Source organism: Chamaea fasciata, unplaced genomic scaffold (assembly GCF_029207755.1).
Source record: "Chamaea fasciata isolate MVZ Bird 193981 ecotype frontalis unplaced genomic scaffold, bChaFas1.0.hap1 SCAF_5, whole genome shotgun sequence".
NCBI lineage: Eukaryota > Metazoa > Chordata > Aves > Passeriformes > Sylviidae > Chamaea > Chamaea fasciata.
In genome coordinates, this window is record NW_027094090.1 from 64,700,665 (window position 1) to 64,721,728 (window position 21,064).

The 21,064-nt window shown below is 49.8% G+C and overlaps 1 protein-coding gene across 2 annotated transcripts; it reads left to right on the forward strand.

The window, feature by feature from the left end:
- Window positions 1-783: 783 nt before the first annotated feature.
- SYNGR1 (synaptogyrin 1) lies at window positions 784-20,337 on the forward strand. 2 transcript variants are annotated; one of them, XM_066184151.1, is made up of 4 exons: window positions 784-1,028; window positions 11,617-11,854; window positions 12,713-12,858; window positions 14,176-15,505. In XM_066184151.1, the coding sequence occupies exons 1-4, from the start codon at window positions 930-932 to the stop codon at window positions 14,272-14,274; spliced, it is 582 nt and encodes a 193-aa protein (XP_066040248.1). In that variant the 5' UTR covers window positions 784-929; the 3' UTR covers window positions 14,275-15,505. The 2 variants fall into 2 exon arrangements, with proteins under 2 accessions (XP_066040248.1, XP_066040247.1); XM_066184150.1 differs by having other exon boundaries at window positions 799-1,028; window positions 15,419-20,337.
- The last annotated feature ends 727 nt before the right edge of the window (window positions 20,338-21,064 follow it).

A 21,064-nucleotide genomic window follows, 5' to 3' on the forward strand; every position in this document is an offset into this window, starting at 1 on the left:
TGGGGGCCTCTGTGGAGCAGCATCCTAGAATGACAGAATTGCTAGGGTTGGAACTGACCTCTGGAGATCACCTAGTCCTTGGGGAGGGACACATAGAGCAGGTGACGTGGGAAGGCTCCCTCTGGAGAGGGAGGCTCCACGACCTCCCTGGGCAGCCTGTTCCAGTGCCTCTGCCACCTTGAATGTAAAGAAGTTATTCCTCACACTGAAGTGAAATTTCTTGTGTTTTAGTTTATTCCTCTGCTGGGCACCATTGAAAAGCATCTGGCACCATCCACACACCTTTGAGATATTTATATGCATTATTGAGATCCCCTCTCAGTCTTCTGTTCTTCAGACTAAACAGGCTCAGTTCCTGCAGTCTCTCCCCCTAAGAGATGCTCCAGACTCCATATCTTAGTGGCCTCTGCGGGACCCTCTCCAGTAGCGCCTTGTCTCATACTTGGGAGCCCAGGACTGGACACAGCTCCCGACGCGGCCTCACTGGGGCCGAGCAGGGGGTGTGAGCGGGCGGGGCGCTGGCCCTGCTGGGCCTCATAGAAACCAGGAGTGGCAGCGCCCCCATCCCTCCCCCGGGGGTCTGGGGTGGCCTGCCTTAGTACCGGGAAGTGTTCCCACCCCCGCAGTGCGCGCACCCCGGGCAGCCCCCGCAGCCTCCAGCCCCACGAACCGAACTGCTTCGGCCCCACGTTTGTCCCGGCCACGTGCCGCGGGCAGCCGCGGCGGCAGCGGGGGGTGGGGGGGGGGAAGGGGTGCGTGCGCGTTCCCGGCGCGGCGCGTCCCCGTGGGCAGGCGCGTGCGGCTCGTCGCCGCCGGGCTGCCAGGCACGGCTCGGCTCGGCGCGGCTCGGCGCAGCCCGGCTCGGCTCGGCGCAGCCCCGCACCGCCCGCCGAGCCCCCCGCCTGCCTCCCGCCTACCCCCGCGCCGCCATGGACGGGGGCGCCTTCGGAGCGGGGAAAGCCGGTGGCGCCTTCGACCCTCAGGCCTTCATCCGGCAGCCGCAGACCATCCTGCGGTTCGTCTCCTGGGTAAGGCCCCGCCGCCCCCGCGGGCGGCACCGACACCGGCACTGGGGCGGGGGCGACCCGCCGGGCTGCGGGGGGCGCGAGGCTTCCTCCGGGAAGGGCGGCCGCTACCGGCCCCGACCCTGACCTTCCTGAACACCTCTATACACACACACACGCACACACACACACACCCCCCCACGCAGACATACACACATATATATAAAGTCATTACGCTGTATATTATATACCATTGTATGTTATTATATGTTATCATCATATGGTGGTATGTATTACATATTTATTATTGTATGCTTTATATGTGCATGTGTATGCGCATATATCCACATATATAATATACATGTGTCCATCAGTATGTCTCCACACAGCCTAGATCTGTACACAGAGATATGTACGTATATGCTTCCATAGCATTGATGGCTGTGTCTCTGTTATATATATCTGCAGGTATGTTTGGATATAGGGATCTGTCTCTGTAGGTATAAATCTCCAGGTATATCCACACGTATATATGCACATAGATGTACAGCTGTATGTACATATATATGCGTGTGTGGATATAGGCCCATATAGGGTAAGAGCAGGCTGGTTTGGGGTTTCTTCCGTGGGGAGGGAAAGCGTAAGTCAGGTTGGACCATGACCCTGTCTCCATCTCTGGTGGTTTCCAGGGTGGGGTGTCTCCTCACTCTTCCATGCCTGTGTGTTTATGGTGGATGCAAGGAGACAGCAGGATGTGCGGTGACAGGGGGAACCCGGGAGTGGGGGGATACTGTAATCCTGGAATTGCTTCCCTGTGGGTCAGAGGGTGCTGGGGTCAGGCGATGCTGGGATGAGTTGAAAGGGCTGTGGGGCTGGATGTTGCTCTGTGTTTTACCCTTATTCTCTGAGCCCCCTTCCCCCCTGCTTTCCCTATAATGTTTTCCTCATTGTATTTGGTGGGGAAGGGGGCAGGGGGAAAGAGGAGCCTAACGGGGGTGTCATGGGAAGGTTTCTCCCTCTTCCCGTGACGCTGATCCCATGGCTGCCCGTGGGGCTGGCGCGTTTGTTCAAGAAGGTCATTGGGATTAAGGGAGCGAGAGCTGCAGCAGCGAGCTGGCGGGAGAGAGATTGAGGTCTCAGCCGGGAGCGGAGAAGGGAGGGCAGGGAGAGAGCGCAGGGGAGACACATGCGCATGGGAGCTGGGAGGCAAAGCGGTAGGCTGGCTTTGGGAAAATAAAATAAAAGCAGTGCCAAGTGGAAACAAGGAGGAAAAGGGAAGGCGGCCTGGCTTACTGGTGGTGGTGGGGAGGCAGCCCTTGTCCTCCCAGCCGGGTGGGTGTGTGACATACCCTCCGGGTGACTCGGAGGGTGTCTGGAGAGCCCCAGGAAGCTGAGGAGTTGATTAATACGGGCATTCTGTCTGTCTTGTCTGCCTGCCTGAGCTTGTTTACAGTACAGCGCATCATGCTGGGAGCCGGTTGGCTGTGCCAGGGCTGCTGCTGGGCACTAGGCAAGGGGGTACGTGTGCCCCCTGCCCCTGGGAGGCTGGAGTGGAGCCAGCCCGTGTGCCCAGTGATGATGGACATGATGTGACCTACAAAGGCTCTCCCGTTGCTAATCTGTGGCAGAATTTTATCTTTCTCTATCTGCCTCTCAGTCTGGTGGTTTTTCTTCCCCCTTCATCCAAGCACTGCAGGATTTTGGCTTCCCAGCGGTGCCAGGTGAGGGAGCAAGAACAAGAAATATGTTTATTTTTTAATTAGGCACCTTATCCGCTTCAGAGTATCCCAGACGCTGTTGGCTTGCTTGCTAAGCTCATTTTTGTGCCGTGCAAGGTCTCCCCTGGCAGGGAGAGCGGCATCTTCTTGGGACCCCAGACTATTTCTCCCGGCCCATATGACCTTGACAGAGGACACATGGGATTTACCCCAGGGACTTCACTTGGCCCTAGAAATTGCAGTTCTTTTGCAGAAGCTAGAGGTGCTCCAGGTCAGCAGTTCAGCAAGGAAGGGTGGCACAGCCATAATGGTGCAAGGCTATGCCTTCCTTCTCCTGCTTTTCCACTGGCTTGGTCTTGTGTGTCCTCCTGAGCATCTCTCCTTTAACAAAGCAGGAGAACCAAAAGCTCACCCCAAATATTTAGGTGTAGGTCTTTTCTTTAGACTTGAGACCAAGAGGGGTCCTTGTGGGCAGTGAAATCCTTTCAGGCTGTCACAAGCATCAGACCCTTTATGGCCCCTTCCATAAATAGGATGAACTTCGCTGAAAAAAGACTAGATCATGGTTTTCTTCCCTTCTCACTTCCTCTGAGAAAGGGTTCCATGGTTCCAGTTGTCAGAGGCTTTTCACTGTAAATCTGTTTGGTATCCATTTACTTTTGTGATCTTTGCCCTTCAATTTAAATGGTGCTTTTCCATCCCTGGTGTTTTCCCCTGTGATTGAGTCCATACTTAGATTTTCTAGTGCCAGGCTCTATGAGCCAAACTCTTCTGGTGGCCAAGGGCTCTCCCTCCTCCTGGTCTCTCTGAGAATCCTTCCTTTCACATGCTTTTGAACACACTGAAAGTATTTTGCCTGCCATCTCCTGAGATCTCATTTGCCTTTATTCTGTTCATGGCATGAATCGTCCATTGTCTCTCCAGGGCAAGCTGCAGGCTCCTTTTGGCCTGTTTCAGGTGATGAGCTTTCGCTGACAGCAGAAATTCTCATGATCACTTCCTCAGGCAGTGACCTTGTGCTTGGGTCATGCTGCCTTTTAGCAGACTTCATGATGGCACAGAAATGCATGTGGCTTTTTACCAACAGGCACCAAAACTGGCTTCTGCCCCAGGAGCTTGCAGCCCAATTGAGGTGGCAGCAAATCTCCAGGGAGAACTGCAGGATCAGGAACAGACAGGATGACCAAAGATTATTTATGTTGCTCCTTGCTGAAGAGGAGATAGGATAAATTTGACAAGGAGAATGTTAAACGATGGAAAGAATTTAGCAATTCTGGAACATCTGTCCATCACAACAGTGTTTTGGGCAGCTCAGGTTTCATGGGTGCTTTGGAGGTCAGCAGGCACAGCAGAGTGAGTGTCTCCCTGCAAAAAGGTTGCCTGGTTGCCTGGTGTGTGTGCTGGTGATCAGTGGTGGCTCTGTCGGGCTCCTGTGTCAGGTTTGGGTGTTTAGATGACCCAGAAGCTGGAGCTGTTGGTGCTAGTTGGTGCTGAAGCTAGTGGCGGTGGTTGACCCACACTGAGCTAGGGCTGCACAGCTCCAGGATTGTTCTTGAAATAAAGCAGGTGAGTGTCAGCACACCCCTACCTATTCCCATTGTGCCTTGACCCACAGTGCAGTGCAGCAGTGCTCTTCACAGCCGGTGCAGGGGAGCTGGGTGGCTCCTCTGCAACCCGCAGGCCTTGGATGTAGCAATGGCACCATAAATAAGTAAAATGCTAATTGAAACAGGTTCTTCCAGGTGCTCCTGTCTGCTTGGAGACCTACTTGCTGGAGAAACTGAAGTGCTGCTTGATGTAAAAGCCTAACAAGGCAAAAGTAACTCAGTTTGTGGAAGCAGACCCAGCTTGCTTTGATGTGGGCTTGAGTAAGACTATTTCTAACCAGAGCCACACAGACAAAGCAGCCCGTTAAAACTTGTCACATAGGTTGAGGTGCCAAGTCCCCCTCTGACATCAAGGTCACTGCCTCTCCAAAGGGAGGTTCGGTGAGGAGAGGCACTCAGTCTCTTTTTCCATCACTTGCTGCTGTTGCCACCATGTCCTCTGGCTGATAGGAGAATCCAGAACATTTGAACTGGTACAGGAAGGGCTGTCCCCTGTGTCTAGAGGCACAGCACGTTCCATCCCAAGAAGCTCCAGCTGAGTAGACAAGGCAGGTGAAGGACAGGAACCACATTCCTGGCTTCCCCATGAGAAGTTGGCACCTGAAAGCTGGAGGATGGGAGCTAGCCACAGCATGGCAGAGAGCCCCATCTCCTGCCTTGCCAGCAGGTCCCTGGCTTGCCACACTCATGCTTGGCTTACAACACCACTTGTCTCTTCCCAAGGACACATAGTTTGGGCTTGCAGTGGTGGTTTAACTGAGCCTTTAGAGCCTGGAGGCCTTGTTAGTCTAAAACCAGCTACAACTGGGCTCCCACCTTCTTTCTGTCCCCAGTTAATTTAGCTGAGACACTGCCCATGTTCCTGACCCATAGCTCATGCTTTCTGCCTCTGCTTCTCCACCCCATTTTTGCTATATCCACCACACTTGCTGGCAGCATGCCTGTGAGGTAAATTGGTGCAGATGAAAGGAACATGGCAGTTCAAAGCACATGCTTTCAGTCAAGCCCTACGGACAGTTCTTCATGGGATGCCCTTGCCTAGGTCATCTTCGAAAGGATTTTTGGGGTTTTGCTGTCACTGAGATTGGGTGAAGAGCTGTGTCAGAAGGTGAACAGATATGCTCAGTGATTCAGGTTGAATACAGCCGGTTGTGTTGTTTCCAGCATAGCATTTCCAGCAAGGATCTTGGAGCAGAAACAAATCTCTTGTTAATGATATTTCTAGATAAAAATCTGAGAAGCAGCAGTAGAGACCAAAGAGTCAGAAACATGAGCAAAAAATAAGACAGCCATATGTAATTTGCTGTTTAAAAATATGAGAGACATACAGGGGAGAAGCAGAGGAACTGCATGGTGATGGGACTTGGCTAAGGCAAATATTTGTGGCAAAACAAGGCAGCAGAGAGGACTCGTGTGGCTGCAAGAGGAGCAGGCACTGCAGGTGGCACGGGGTGCAGTCTCTGCCTATGCTGGCACAGCCAAGCCAAGGAGGGGGAGATGTGTTGCTAGAAAGAAAACTGAACTTTTCGTCTAGGAAAAAAGATGCAACTTTTGGGTGGTCACTTCACTGACCAGTGGCACACCAATGTAGGGACGATCTAGAAAGCGCAGAAGAACCTGAATACCACCATGGACATGTGATTGTGGAGGGTTGTCACCAGCAGTGGTGGGACAGAAGATACTGTTTAACCACGGGAAGTGCATGAGACCTGAGCACAAGTCTGGTGGGAGGCAGAAGGGTTAATGGTCAGGCAGTCAGCTGCCAAACCATGTGTGAAAAAATAGCTGGCTGGCCAGGAAAGTGTGTCCCAGATCCCATGGCAGGAATTAGGGATGCGGAGCCTTTCTCCCTTCAGTCACCTGCTCCCGCTCAGCCCTGGCTGGGAAGCTGGTGCGACGTGGGTGATGGCCAGGGAGGGTGAGCTGGGAGGGAGGTGCTAGCATACCCGTGCTTTTTCCCTGTCCCATGTTCAGGGAAATGGGGTCCAGGGAGACTGGCCTCCTCCAGCATCTGCAAAAAGCTCAGACTGTTGAGACTGTGGGCAGGAGTTGTTTGCTGCCTGCTGGTACTGGCTGGGGGGAATAAATAGAAGCTGCCTGTTTCCAAGCTGCCAGTCCCATGCATCTCAAAAGCTGCATGTTTTCTTCAAAATGAACTAAATACAAGTAGATTTAATGACAATAATAATATTATTCCATGTCTGTGTAGGGCACTCCAAATCCTTCCAGAGCTTCCTTTTGCAAGTGGCTGAATAAAAATGAAACCCAGATCATCTCTGCCAGTTTATAATTTGCCCCATCTTCTGCTCTTGCTTTCTTTTTAGACAGATTTATTCCTGGTCATTACCAGATCAGACTCAGGAGATGTTATGGCTTTGTTCTGCCTGAGGGGGATTTGATCTGAAGTTCCACAAGGAATATTATGTCATCAAACTATTTCCTCTCTATAATAGGATAAAAAGAGGGGGTGTGAGAGGGAGAGGCACCACACAGTGTGACAGAGGCTGTGACTGGAGGGCATTGCAGCAGGCCTAAGCAGGCAGTTTGGCAGAAACCTTCTTCAGCCTCATCCGCACCACAGCCATCATGGGAATTTTGGGGATGAGACCAGGAAGGCAGCATGACAAAGTCCTGAGATGAGGTGCAGGAAAATCCTAGTGCACTGCCAGAGGCTGGCCATGCTTTGCATCCATCACATGACATTCAGGAGCATCTGATGCATGGCTGCTAATAGGTAGCATGGTGGAAAGCACCTCACATGATGTTGAGGAGGTTTTGTCTGGCCTTGTGGAGGGCTGAACCTGCAGTGGGGCGGGACTGGAGAGCCTCTTTTCTCATCTCTTGCCTTTGGCAAAATCAGATCACCTAGTTTACCAAAAGGGGGAAAAAAAAGGTATTTTATGACAAGATGCAGAATTTTGTTTGCCTGGTTTGCACTTTTCTCACTGTAGTGAGCCTTTATGTGCCTGTTATGGCCAGCATGAGTCCCTTAAGAAACGAGGTGAGGAAAACTGTCAGCTTCTCTGTCTCCTCCCCACAGTGCTAAGCATGAAGTTCATTTTGCTGCGTCTTTTGGCACGTTGCTTTGCCTGTGTCAGCTTTGCAATGCACCTGGCTCTGGCCTGAACTTGGTGTCTTCGAAGCTCTTGGATGAAAACAGGAATCGAGGAAAATGATTGCAACAAACTAGGTGGATGTGGTGTTTAAAGAGCAGTAAAGTGGAGCAAAGCTGGGTCCCAGCAGCAGGGCTGAGTTGGTCAGATCTTTTCCAGTGCTCTTTTCTGTCCCTTTTTTGAGTGTAGCCAAATATATTACTGCTTATTAAATGTGCACCTGCAGACAGGCTGCACACCTGCCCAATTGATGTTGCTCTTGGAGGCTTAAAGAAACCCCCTCAACCTAAAAATCTAGTTAGTTCAAGTTTGTTAACTGACAGAAGCAGCCTTGCTGAAGAAATGAGGCAGCTTAAGTGCATAAAGCTGGGGATGGTTTGCTGATTTTTGTTACCAAGCATAAGGAAGTGGCCAGTGATCTCCCTCCGCAGGGTGGAAGGACGAGCTGCATTTGGGAACCTCAGGAGGCCTCCTGTTAGCCTGCAGACAAGCCACTTGCCTGCATCTCACTGCTCCATCACGAGAAGACTTCTGCCATCTTCTCCTTGCCTCCTTTTTGCAGCTGGATGTGTATTTTGGACCACTTAATCAGTGGCCGTAGGCAAGGCTTTGTGCAGCAAGTGCCAAATGGGGGGAGAAGACACAAGCAGCAGTAACACAGAGCAGTAAGAGGCTTGTGCCAGTGCTGATGGTCACTGGCATTTCCTTACAAGTGCTGCAGATGTGATGGGAACAGGAATGTAAACACTTAATCCTTGAAAACTTGGTGCTTTGTTTATAATCTTAGGGAATCATTCATTCTGCATCTGCTGCTTGGATCATCTTGCAGGGCATGGATTGTGAAATCAAGGAAATAAAATATATTTGCTCTTTCTAAGATGACTTGCCACGTCAGTGAACTTCCACCCAGCTGCTCCCTTTCCAACAAGGAATAGCTACCATGGATGAAGTGTACAACTGTTTCTCCTAAAGGCTGCAAGATCTAAGCTCTCATAACTATAATTTTTTTTTAGAAAATTGTTTGTCACAACAGTTTCCGGGTACAGACATCATGGGAATAAAACAGCTGATGTTGCCTGTCAGCAGCAGCAGCAGCAATTGCTTCTTTTGCTGTGCAGCCCTGCCTGGAATCTCTGGTTTGAGCCTGCCCATTCTTGCCCAGTCAGTGTAACCCAGCCCAGCTCAAGGCTTCTGTGCACCGTGGGTCCTCACAGCGTTTTGCTGTGCCATCAGGGTGGTGACAGGCTGGCAAAGGGAGCGTGCCCTCTCTTTGCCCTCTCTGCAGTGCCAGGGAGTGGAGCATGGATCAGAGCTGATGCCAGTGATGAGGAAAACACGGAGAGAAGGAGACATCTCTTAGGCTACTGTGCTTTGGTCCATAGAAAGCTTTCCTAAGGACAAAAGAGTACTTCAGGATGGCTGTTTCAGGACAGAGAAGGTAAGCATCCACAACATCTTAATCTGCTCACAAGTGAGAACACACTTAGTGGAATCTCCCCAGAAAACTCCTAAGATCATCTGAAATCAGATGCTTGCCTGTAAATCATACCTTGGGCACCTCCAAACTGTGAAACAGGTTTCATTTCATAGGAGAGAAGTCTGGCATCTTCGCTGACTGCAGATGGAGAAAGGAAGTTAGGAATGCCATCTCTGCTTGAAAATTAGGGAGAGCAAGGTGTTTCTCTAGTCTTGTGACTCTGAGCTGTGCCTTTATGATGTGCCAGCATAAAAAGGTATGAAAGAGCAAATGCAAAAAGAAATTATTCTGTCCAGCCCAGCAGCAAACCCAAAGTTAAGAACAGAGAGAAGATGTGTATCAGGATGTATCTCCACAGATGTGTCTCTGGGGAGACACCATTACAGAAGTTCATTCATCCCGAATGAGTAAGCAGAGACTAAAAATACAGCTCATTGCAAGGGTTTGTCTGACTTAGGGAATCAACATTTTACCAGTTTTGAGTCTTAAACCAAAACTGAACACCAGACTATGCTACTTTAGAGGCTGTTCCTCATCTTCCAAAGAGAAGATAAGCTTTCTGTCTAATGCTGCAGAAAACAGGGCACCCACTTTGTAAGCTCAATATATGGAAGTTGGTACTTCAGGTGTCAGCATCAGTGTTGGTCACAGCCCCACACTGGCATATCACTTCAAGAGTCTGTCAGCTCTTCCTTAGGTCAGAGGAACAGGATGTTGTTGCCAATGACCCTAAGCAGACCTGTCAGCCCAGACTGTGTGAGATAGCCCACTGAAAGAGCCTGGCTGTAATTGTCTGCAATTTTGCTGCTTTCCAAACCATTCAGGCTGAAATTTTGAGGACTAAATCTTTGCTTCTAGGAGAAGAGATGCTTATTTAATATTCACAGGCAGTTTCTGCAAAATATGATCAATCTCGATTTGCAAGAACAAGGAGGAGGAGGAGGAGAAGTTGGTTATTTTACTTCTAAACTTAAAAAGCTGTTGTGATTTTCAGAGAACCCATACAGCTCCTACACTTAGGAACACCAGCTTCCAGCTTTCATTAGTTTGCTCTAGTGTGATACATCCAATTTCAGCAACCCAGTGTGACCCAATTATGAGACTTGAGGTGAAAAAATAATATTGGTGTCAGTGGATATTAGTTAGAGTTTGGCAGATGAAATGTGGTTGATGTTGAATATCTGCCCAAGGGCTGTTGGGGGACTGTGAGTAAGGCTTTTCCTCTGGTTCTTGATGCCACAGGCCAAGCAGAAGAGGTCTATGCTTTGGATCTCAGGTATCCAACCTCACAGATGATAGGTGGTTTATTGGGTTGGTATTAATCAACAGTTTTCCCTGCACTCACAAAGCTGCTTCTCTGCTTTCTGGGTTGTCTTCTGGTGCGTGGTTGGGTTAAGTGGAACTGGGGTCCTGACCAGGCAAACACTCAGACCGAGCTCCGCTTCCTGCAGGAGACTTGGCTTCCTCATCTTCTCATGTGCTGCTTCTCGTTGGGGATGGGTCGGTGGTTCCAAGGGTGCCAGGTCTTGTTGTGCAGACATCTCCCAAGCTGGCAGAGTATCCTGGTGATGTCCTAGTGCACTTCATATGTAATTTCATCCCATATTTGAGGTCCCATTTCCATTTCCCTGAGGCTCTTGCAGGCAGCATAGAGTCAGCTGTTCCCAGCCAGGGTCTCCAGGTGCCCTGCAAAGAAAAATCTCTACATCCTGCCTTAATATTCCCCTCTTTCTTCTGTGGGAAAGCTGTTTATTTGAGATGCAAGGGGCAAGACTGGAGCTGCTCTAAATAGTGCTCTGCTTTGGTGAACCTGCTGTGTCAAAGAGGGACAGCCCTGTGGCAGGCGGCGAAGGCTAAGCCCATGAGCAAAGATTAGACCAGCAACTGTGGATTAGGGCATTTCTACCTGGACTCATCCTTAATTCTGCCTGATTTAAAGTAACATGCAGTGGCAGTGGTGGTTACAGGTAGGGAGGATTCACAGTGGCCCTGACAAGTGGACCTGGTGTAGGAATGTTTGACCCCTGAAATCTGTGGGGAAGGTTGGAGAGTGTTGGCATATGGGTGAGTGGACAGAAGGATAGGTGGTGTCATGAGTGGGCTGATGGAAAACTGGTGGAGAGAGGTGTGTGGTGAAATGGGGAGAATGGAAGCCCAGCAGAATGGAGCTGCAGAGCAAGCAGGGCTGTGGACTGTGGGAAGGTGGATGGGGAAAAGAGTGTAGTAGCTTGATAGATAAAATCACTGAACAGATGTATGGTAGAAACGATTAATCTCTTGAAGAGAAAGGAGTGAGTGGGAGAGTAAGTGCAGACTAAGAGGATTTCCACTACTTGAAGCCATTGTATGCAGACACCCTTACCAAAACCAGATCCCAATTTACACTCCCTGTCACCTCCCTGTGTGTCTGTGGGAAGCCACCCTTACTGCAACTGCTTTGCATCGCTTTAGGTCAGATGGATAAAAAGGTTCAATCTAAAAATGTCCTATTTTAAGTTAATCCTCAGAAATAAAATGAGACCATGTTCCCAGTAAATTCCCTGTGGCTACAACCCAGGCAAGGCAGCAGGGCAGGAGCTCAGCAGAGCAGAAAGGTGCTAGTGAAGGGTGTCTGTCCCCTGCAGAGCTCTGCTCCTTTCTGCTGGTCCAGAGAGATGGCGCTTGCCCTGATGTGTCTCTGGCCTCCCTCCCCACCAGGTGTTCTCTATCGTGGTGTTTGGCTCCATTGTCAATGAAGGGTATGTGAACCGTGTGGATGAGTTAGAAGAGCACTGCATTTTCAACCGCAATCACAATGCCTGCAACTATGGCATTACCGTGGGTGTCCTCGCCTTCCTCAGCTGCCTTCTTTACCTGGCTCTGGATGCCTACTTCCCACAGATCAGCAGCGTCAAGGACCGCAAGAAGGCAGTGCTCTCGGACATCGGAGTCTCGGGTGAGCTTCCTGGCCATTTGGCCCTACTGGGGCTGTTATTCCAGCCATTCAGGCAAACTGCTCCATGTCAGGCTCTCCCCAGAGTATGTCAAAGAGGCCAGGAATGGAGTCAAGGCAGAATCAGGTGAAGCACCTGAATTTGCTAAGGACTTTGGGCTTGCAGGTTCTTTCACTGTTAGCTCCTTGCCTAGCAATCCTATGTACAGCTGACAAGAGGAGGGAAAAGATTGTGCCCTGTTTTTCTGTTGCTTTGGAATGCCCATTTCCCTCACTGTCAGGTGTCTGCCTGTGCTTGCAGAGGGTGAGTAGCTCCTACCTTCACCCCTTTCCTGGGGTCACAGCACGTTAGTGATCTTTCAGCACCTTTCCTTGTGAGTCCCGGAACTGTTCTGTCCTGAGTACAAGCTGGTCTCTGTGTAACTGCAGAGTTAGCAGCAGTTAACCAGCTGCTTCCCAGTCTTTTGCAGCTCTTGCGGCAGGAATTGCTCTTTGCTTGTCCTTGCAGGACAGGATTGTGAAGCAGTGACTGTTTCATTTTCATGATTGCTCTAGTACTGGAAGCCCTTCAGGCTCCCTCCCAAGTCCAAATGCAAGTCCTGTGATCATTCTCAACAGAAGCAAATGAACTCTGCTGAGGTGCTTTCCTGCAGACACCTCTTGGTCACCTTGACCATTTGCTGTCAGGTCACTTGGGCTCAGACTGGCTGAGCAGTCAGTTTGGCCCAGTCTGCAACATAGTGGTGGGTCTCAGATGGTTGAAACTTCCAGAGAAATGTAATATGTATATGTTATGCTCACACATATCTTCTTTATTGTCTTTGTCCTTCCCTTTGGCATGCCGATGGTGGTCCATCCCAGCCTTTTGGGCATTCCTCTGGTTCGTTGGCTTCTGCTTTTTGACCAACCAGTGGCAAGCTTCGAAACCAGATGACAACCCTCTGAATGAGGGAGGGGATGCAGCCCGAGCAGCCATCACGTTCTCATTCTTCTCCATCTTTACCTGGGTGAGTACAGTAGCCATGGTGTTGGATCAAACGTCCCCTGTGCTGCAATATCTTGTGGGGAAGGAAACGTGACTGGCTAAGAGTAGTTCCCTCTGGGATCTCAGTTCACATGGCTTCTGAGAAGGAAAAGCAGGAGAGGAGGTGGTTGGGAAGTAAACTTGGGAAACAGGGACTCAAAAACTTACATGGAAGAAGGTTTTAGAGCACTAATAAGCACAATGGGAAAGAGAGTCCTGTGTCCCAGTAAGGAGTGTTCTCGACAGACCTTTAATATGACCTTGGACCAGCCAGCTCCCCAGCCACCACTGTCATAGAATCATACAAAAATTTTTGTTGGAAGGGACTTTTAAAGGCCATCTAGTCCAACCCCCCTGCAAATCAACTAGATCAGGTGGCTCAGAGCCCAGTTCAATCTGACTTTGAATGTTTCCAGGGATGGGGCATCCACCACCTCTCTGGACAACCTGTTACCATTTTCTCTGTGTGTCAGAGGACTTCAACAGCATTTTCACCTTACAAACATTAAACAGAAAAGGGAGCTGCAGGCCAGGGGTTGCAGCCATCTCCCTCCCACCTTTGCTCCCATCATGCAAGATGTCATCATTGTTCTTCTGGATTCTGTACCCACCACTGGAGTGCCACCTCACTAGGTCACCTTTTAGGAAGGTGATGGTGCTGTCTTAAGACTGCCCTTTCCCCAGCAGTTCTCTATGGCTAGTTTCCTGGGAAAACTGTTGGGTGCAATATAAATATCTCTGATGACTTTCTCCTCCCTCTGAGACCACCAAGCACAAGTGATTTTTTTATGAAGTGACAGAATAGTGCCAAGCAGGAAACCGTTTTAACCTTGTCTCCATGCATAAGCCCTTGTGGCTTTATCTTCTCCTCTTCCTACATGCCCTGATGTTGGGCAGAGGCCAGATAGGAAAGGTACCATAAGACCACAGAGCTGTCGAAGAGGAAGGGGAGCTGCAAAGGGTTGTGCTGTCAGCACCATTGGCACAGTGACACTGGGTGGGATTGAGGGACAGCACTGTGTGTTCCCTTCATGACCTGTGTCCTGCACTCAAGTGCTGCCAAAAGGCCCTTGCAAACTCCAGCAGAAAGTGAGACAAGGAGCAGGGGTTTTGCAAGGGGTCCCTCACTTCTGGAGGTGCCATCACTTGCAGTGATCCTTTCCCATGCATAGGCTTGCAAGTGCCCAAACAGGCATCCTCTTCCCCTGGTTCTTTTGGGGTTTGTTTTTATTTCAGTCAAACACTCTGGTTTGCTCTACCTTACTGATTCTCCTTCCCACACACCTCTCTCTCCTCACAGGGCTTCCTGGCATTTCTGGCTTTCCGGAGACTCAGAGACATTAATTTTCAGGAGGAATACAATACCCTGTTCCCTAACTCCCCATCCTTGTTGCCTTAGTGCCCCTTGCTGATGGGAGAATTTGGGGGAAGGGGTGGAGGGATTCAGCTGGAGGAGGTCACTGAACAGAGCTGGTTCCAATGCCCTGACCATGAATGTGGTCACTGTAGGGCATGGGGTGGGAAGATACTGGCCATTGAATTGGAGTGGGATTGTCCACTGAACAGGGGATCTCCCTCTGGAGAGTTGGAACTGGCAATTTCTTCTCCTCTTCTGCTCCCTTCTCTCCCTCACCCATACCCTAACTAATGCTGTGTAACACCACTGTGCCTTTTTTTGATGACTGCTCAGACCTAATACTTCGGTCAGGAGATGCCCTCTGTCCCCACCATTTTATCTCTTCCATTTTTTCCCAGACCTCATTCCCCAAAAACTTCTCCCCCATCGCCTGCTAGACTGCTCAGCTCTCTCAGGGATGCTCTGGGACAATGAGCCACGCCTGCTGAACCCTCTGCTCAGGCTCCTCCAGTCCACCAAAAGGTGCCCTGCCTGCAGTGCCTGAAACAGGAAACAGCAGTTTGCTTGCTAACTGTCCCCAGTCTGGGAAGCAGCTGCCTTGCTTCCTGCTGCTCCTTCCCAAGGTCTGTGCTACACCTTGCGGATGTTGACTGGTGAAGGTGTTTCAGGGGGTGACCTCTACCTCAGATTTGGTGCCAAATCCTGCTCTCCTTACTGGCCTTTACAAGTCAAATGGCCTCGTACATGCAGTACAGCAGCTGAGCCCTCTGGTGTTGCTGAGGCAGATTGCCTTCCCACAGCCAGGAGGAGCTGACTGGGATAATGATGTGCGAGCTGAGCCTCTGTGACCCATGCAATGTTGGTGAAACCCCACTGGCAGACAGGAGGTGCCCTGAACATCCCAGAGAAAGCAGGGAGCTTGGCAGGCTCCACACAGCCAGCGGGTCTTGCAGCCATCCCTGCCCAGTCCTCTCTCCTTCTGGGCTCATGTTTTCTGTGGAGAGTGTGGACTTCGATGCTCATGGGGCGTTTCACCGGTGGTCTGCCAGGCGGGCCTCGCACACTAATCCATAACCACTACTAACCCCACTTTTGTTTGTTTCTCTTTTTCGGTACGTTCCCCGTCTTTTTCGTCTTCCCTCCCCTCTCTGCTTCCCATCTCTTCCCTCCACCTCCTCCCTTAAAGGTGGGCCAGGCATTCCTGGCGTATCAGCGTTTCCAGTTGGGTGCCGATTCAGCCCTCTTCTCCCAGGACTACATGGACCCAAGCCAGGACTCCAGCATGCCTTATGCGCCCTATACGAATGAGGAAGATGCTACAGATGCAGTGGGGACGTACCAGCAGCCCCCTCCAGCAGATGCTTTCGACACCGAGACACAGGGGTACCAAACGCAGAACTACTGAGCCACCGATGCCCCTTTCCCTTCCCCTTTCCCTTCTGCCCCCATTCCCACTGCCGGCAGAGAGCCGAGGCACAAACAAGACACGTGCATAGTGGTATAAGAGGTGGCTCTTAGCTATGCTCCAGCCTTCTGGGTCATCTGTTTTTATTTATTATTTTTAAAAAAGGCAAAAAAAAGAAAAAAGTAAAAAAGGTTTCCCCATCACCTATTCCTTCTCCTCTCCATCAAGCTACCTGCCAGAACCAAATATTTCCAAAATCTGCATTTTGATAGGAAGGTCCCCCCTTTCCTCTTCTCCCTTCTGCCTTGTTACTGAGGGCAGAGTCTGTCTTGTGGACAGGAGAGGAGCTATGGCACTGGCAGGGCAGGGGAAAGGGTGTTCGAGGCAGAACAGAAGAAATGAGAGGGACCAGGGACCTTCCTAGAACAGATGGTATCACTAAAGGTTGGAGTAGATTTGGGAGCATCCAAATTGGTCTGGAGCACTTGGTGCCTCAGGGAGGAGAACAGTGTTGGAGTCAGCATTCAAGAGTGTGAGGAGGGGCCTGGAGGACAGAAGGAACAGTGTCCTCCACGTGAAGACGGGGGCTTTTCCCTGCCATATGCTAGTGACAGAGGGGTGCATTATTTTTATACGGTTTGGGAGAAGTGGTATTGGGGGGTGGAGTGGGAAGCACAAGAAGAGAAAATAGGGGAAGAGGAAGATTTGCCGGTACAATCAGAAATTACAGGCACGTCTGTAGGTTACAGCAAGAGACTGAGCAAAGCAGAGGGGTAGAGGCCTGAGATTCACTCCTTCCTCAGCCCCCTTGGATTGAGGGGGAGGTGATTCCCCTTGCCTGTATGTCCTGCTAGTCACTGCTCTTCCCAGACCAGTGTTTGATGAGGCAGGAGGGGAGCCATGCCCAGTCTCTGTGCCCAGATACAATGCCTGTGGGAGGAAGGATGGAGGAGGTGGGCTTCTAGAGAGCCCTGAGAGCCTTCAACCCCAGCTGGGCTGGTTCGAGGGGTAGAGGGGAGCTTTGTCATTTCACCCAGGGCAGGAGGAGAAGAAAGACAGTTTTACTCCTCAGATCCTACTGAACCTTCCTCTGTTCCATTGCAATAGTGCAAAGCCTCTTGCTGACACCGTTTTTGTAGTACATGGGAATGGAGCAGGACCCCACTTAGAAATACTGCTGCTGGGATAGCCAGCATGTGTCTGGCTCTTGCACAGGCATGCAGCCAAGCTGGGAAGGGTCCAGCCCTGTATGACTGCTTTGCTTCCCACTTAGATAGAGAAGAGGTCTTGGTATGCAGAGAATTGGTTGGGGCCAGACTGAGTTGTCTGAAAACTGGTCTTTCTGTACTTGCCATAGACCATACCTTAGTGCTCTTCTGGAGCATCCCAGATCCTGGCTGACTTTAAAACCTTGCCTAGGTGGCAGCAGTGACTCTTAGATAGAGCTCATATGGGTATCATTCCACACTCCTCATGATTTTGCTCCAAGACACAACTGTGGAAGCCCACAAGTTAAGAAGTTAGGTCTATGCGTGAAGACAGATTCCCAGATTTCCCCTAAATGAAAATAACGCAGCAATAGCTACCTAGACAATTCTCCTGGACACAGACATCTCTCAGAGCACAAGAAGCAGGCTTTACCTTGCAGCAGTGAGGAGCTCCATCCCCCAGGCAGCCACTCTGCTTGATGCAACATTGGTCCCAGTAGCAGAGATCAGGAGCAGATCCAAAATTGGTTGGTGCCCACATTGCACATCCACCCTATTCCTCATAGCCCCCTTAGGAGTGGGGAGAATGGGACACAGGTCTGGCCTGTGGCTGTGTGAACATCTTATCTGGAGGACACCAAGGTTACCAGTCCTTCCCTCCTCCCAGTGCCCCACAAAGATAGGAAAGGGGTAGAAACTGTAGAGCAGCAGGCCCACAGAGGGAATGGAGCAGTATTACTGTATACAGGTACTGTTCTGCCTGTTCCTACCAGCACGCTTGTGCTTCTTGTGGCTGTCCCCATGGCTTGTCCTTCCCAGGCTTGTCCCACTTTGCTGGTGATTACCCACTGGTGAGGACAGGAGCAGGGGATCAGCCCTAAGGACTCAGCAGGAGTGACTGGGCACAGGCACACATCCCTTGCTCTGTGGCTATGAGTGAATGCAATACTGTAAATAGGAGGGGTGCTTTTTTGGAAGGAAGCCCCTCAAGCTTCATTTTCTGTGGGTTGAGCATAATGTTTAGGTTCGGGGCGGGTTTACTTTATTGAGAGAGGTTTGTTGTGACTGGATGTGGGGGGAGCACCCTCCTGTCTGTCTCCCACCAGGGGAGAAGAACGATTGAATGACGAGGTGGAGGAGGAGAAAAATTAGTTGTACTCACCCAGACTCACCTGTGTCATCCTTCATGCTTTCCTTTGGGGTGTGGGGAGGGAACTGAGAGGAGGTGGAGGCTATAAGTAACCATCCCTCACCACAAAAATGTGTTATACCTTTTGGGAGGTCCCTGCTCTGTGAGTGACTAGGCGCATAAGGAGATGAGGGGGATCTACCTGAGGCTCTGTTTTGGGGTGTGGTGCAGGAGCATTTTACATACCCCTTCTCCCACCAGAGTTACGTAGGTGGCTAAACACCATTTGGGGCTGACTAATGAGCAAGCTTTTATTTATCCTCTTGGGCTTGCTTCTCTCATGTAACCAGCTGATGGGCTCAGGTGGGATTGAGGCAGGAATGAGCCTCCCCCTCAGAACCAGCACTTCAGTGAGACATGAGCCAGGTGACTTCATCTTGGGTTAATTCCCATCTCTCTGTTGTTCTCCTTGCTTTGTGTCATAAGAGAAGCATTGATGTGATGGGGATGCTACAACAGTAGATACTTGGACAGCTTCTTGTTTTTGCTTATGGGAGAAGACATATTCTGCTTGGGTTCGTGTGCTTTCAGCCTTTGCAGTAAAGAGCTGGTGGTGACAGACCTGGGAGTGGGACTCTGTTTGTTTACATGTAGCCCTTTAAAATGCAGAATGCAATTTCCAGTGGCATTTGACTGGTTCTGTAGCTGATGAGACACACAGACCTACCCAAAGGGCTGGTTATCTTATTTTCTGTTAAGGTGGTGCCTGTTTCTCGTGATCATAGGCAGGACCTGAGCAGCTGACTGGAACATGTCCCTTTTACATTCTAAGTGTGGGTGAGATCAGCCCCACTCTAGAGATTAGGAGATCAGAGGGAAGGCTGTATAAGCAAAATGATAAGGTGGCTTTCTTCCCCCTCTGCCATTTGTTCCAATTACAGAGGATTACACATCCCGTTAGGAGCAATGACCGTTGATGTCTTCTTATCTTACAAAGCTCCCAAGTAAGGGACTGTTTTGTGGAAGCAGAGGCTGTGAAGGGCAAAGAGATGATGAAACCTTGCCCTAGTTCTGTCTGTGGATTCAGCCTCCTGGTGTGTTCCCATCCCTGGATCACCCATATCCCCACCACCCTGTTCATCACCTCATCACAGACCCTTCCTCTCTGTGTTATTCCTGGCAGTTCCCACAGGGGAGGAGGTGTCTTTGTCCCTGTACCCTTGCAAGCACTTGGGAGGACCCAGCAAGGCAGCATTGCAGGGTGGTTCCCACAGGAGTCTCAGCTCCCATCCCCAGAGCAGGTACAAGGTAAGGAACCCCAGAGTCCACTTCATGCAGCAAGTTCAAACCATCCATCCAGACAAATCCCTGCTGCCTGTGTGGCATTTGTAACACCACCTGGGCTGCCCTGCTCCTTCCCCTGCACATTACTGCCTGTGTATAGTATATATATATTATATATATATATTTAAAAAGGTGTATAATATAAAGCTATACATATATACGTATATACGATGACTCATGGATGGCCTGCCGCATACAGGATCTTCTGAGTGGTCTTGTCTAAGCCCAAGTGTCCCTTCACCCCCTCCTCCCCCTGCCCCCTTCCATTCCGAAATTCAACTACAGCAAACCCCGCCACCTTGGCACCTGTGTTTACAATGTCCTATATATTTGTGGTTAACAAAGTGAAGGTGGTAACTACTGGTGTCTCAATAAAGTTATGACGTTCAAAATAACCATACTATATGGAAAAAAAGTGGTCTGGATTTTCTTCTTTCTTTTTTAGCTTGGCTTGCTACAAGAGCATTCGCTCCTGTGCTCCTGCGCTCCTGCATGGCCAAGCTGGCAAGTTTAGTGACAGTCAGTGGCTTGGATGGAGGAAAGAAACCTAAACCTGCCCTTTCTGAGAGGTTTGAGTGGAAGCTAATGGTTACGTGCTTTACTTGGCCTAAGTTTCAAATCACACACACCATCAAGTGTCTCTCACCTAATCAGTAGGAAAACTTGAGGAGCCTGACATGCCATGTTAGAAGTGAACTCTCAGTGTGAAAAGGATGGGGCAGTAGGAGGTGTGGATGGGGACTTACAGGAATATAGGATACAAATCCATACGAAAATAAACACCTGTATTTCCACACTCAGGGAGGCAAATCTGTTTAGTCCTTTGATGTGTCTGTATCCATCTATGTGTGACCATTGCTCCGGGGGTCTGGTGTACTGCAGGCTTTCAAAACATAATCACATCCTGGGAAACAAGCTCTCAGGGCCACTGCCCACAGTGGGTGTCAGTGATTGGTAGCCCACCACTAAAAAGGATCTTGTTTCAACAGGCTTTGCAATAAAAATGCAATTCAAAATCCGATCCTTTGCTGATGCTTAGCTAAAGCTTCCTTTTCATCCCCTTTTACTGAGTCTGTCACCTGAGTGTCACATTTCCCAACTTTTGTGGGGTTTGAGGACAGTAAACAGAGGCACATGATGGTGATCAGGCTCTAGCCAGTCCTCCAAACTGTCTCCCCTCTTGGGGCCACTACTGAGCACACACTGCAGCTATACATCACATTATAGGCAAAAGTGTTGGTGGACTGACCCATCTGTTTCATGATTAATCTTTGGACAAAGACCCTTCCTATAGTCACAGCTTTTGGGGTGGATGTTTTGTGAAGATACCAAACCCACAGAAAGGAAAATGTCTGTGTTGGCAACAGGTGGAGTTAAGAACTGGTGAGACAAGATGTTGCCAAAAGCAAGCATTTCAGATGAGTAGGACTCCAATATTACTAGTTTGTTTGTGTTTTCTAATAATTTGAAATCTCTTTAATTTTGCTCTCTGGTATTTCATATGCTTATGAGTCATGTTTTGAAACTTCTCCCTGCAGCCATGAATCTAGAAACAATTCTGTTATAAAATTGTTTTCTTTTTTTTTAAAGTTCACATAATCCCAGGACTCAAGGAGATGAAACTCTTGTTTAGTGTATCAAGGAGTTCAATAAAATTATATGAAACAACCAATTTCCCTTCCTCAGAAATCCATCTGGCCTAAAACTGTACAAACTCTGTTTTGCAGAGGTATTTGAGTCTCTCTT

Bases quoted from the DNA above. Each gene is read 5' to 3' on its own strand.
- SYNGR1 (XM_066184150.1), top strand. From the start codon at position 930: ATGGACGGGGGCGCCTTCGGAGCGGGGAAAGCCGGTGGCGCCTTCGAC. The intron at 11,855-12,712 runs GTGAGCTTCCTG...GGTCCATCCCAG, and splicing joins CTCGGACATCGGAGTCTCGG to CCTTTTGGGCATTCCTCTGG. The intron at 12,859-15,418 runs GTGAGTACAGTA...CCTCCCTTAAAG, and splicing joins TCTTCTCCATCTTTACCTGG to GTGGGCCAGGCATTCCTGGC.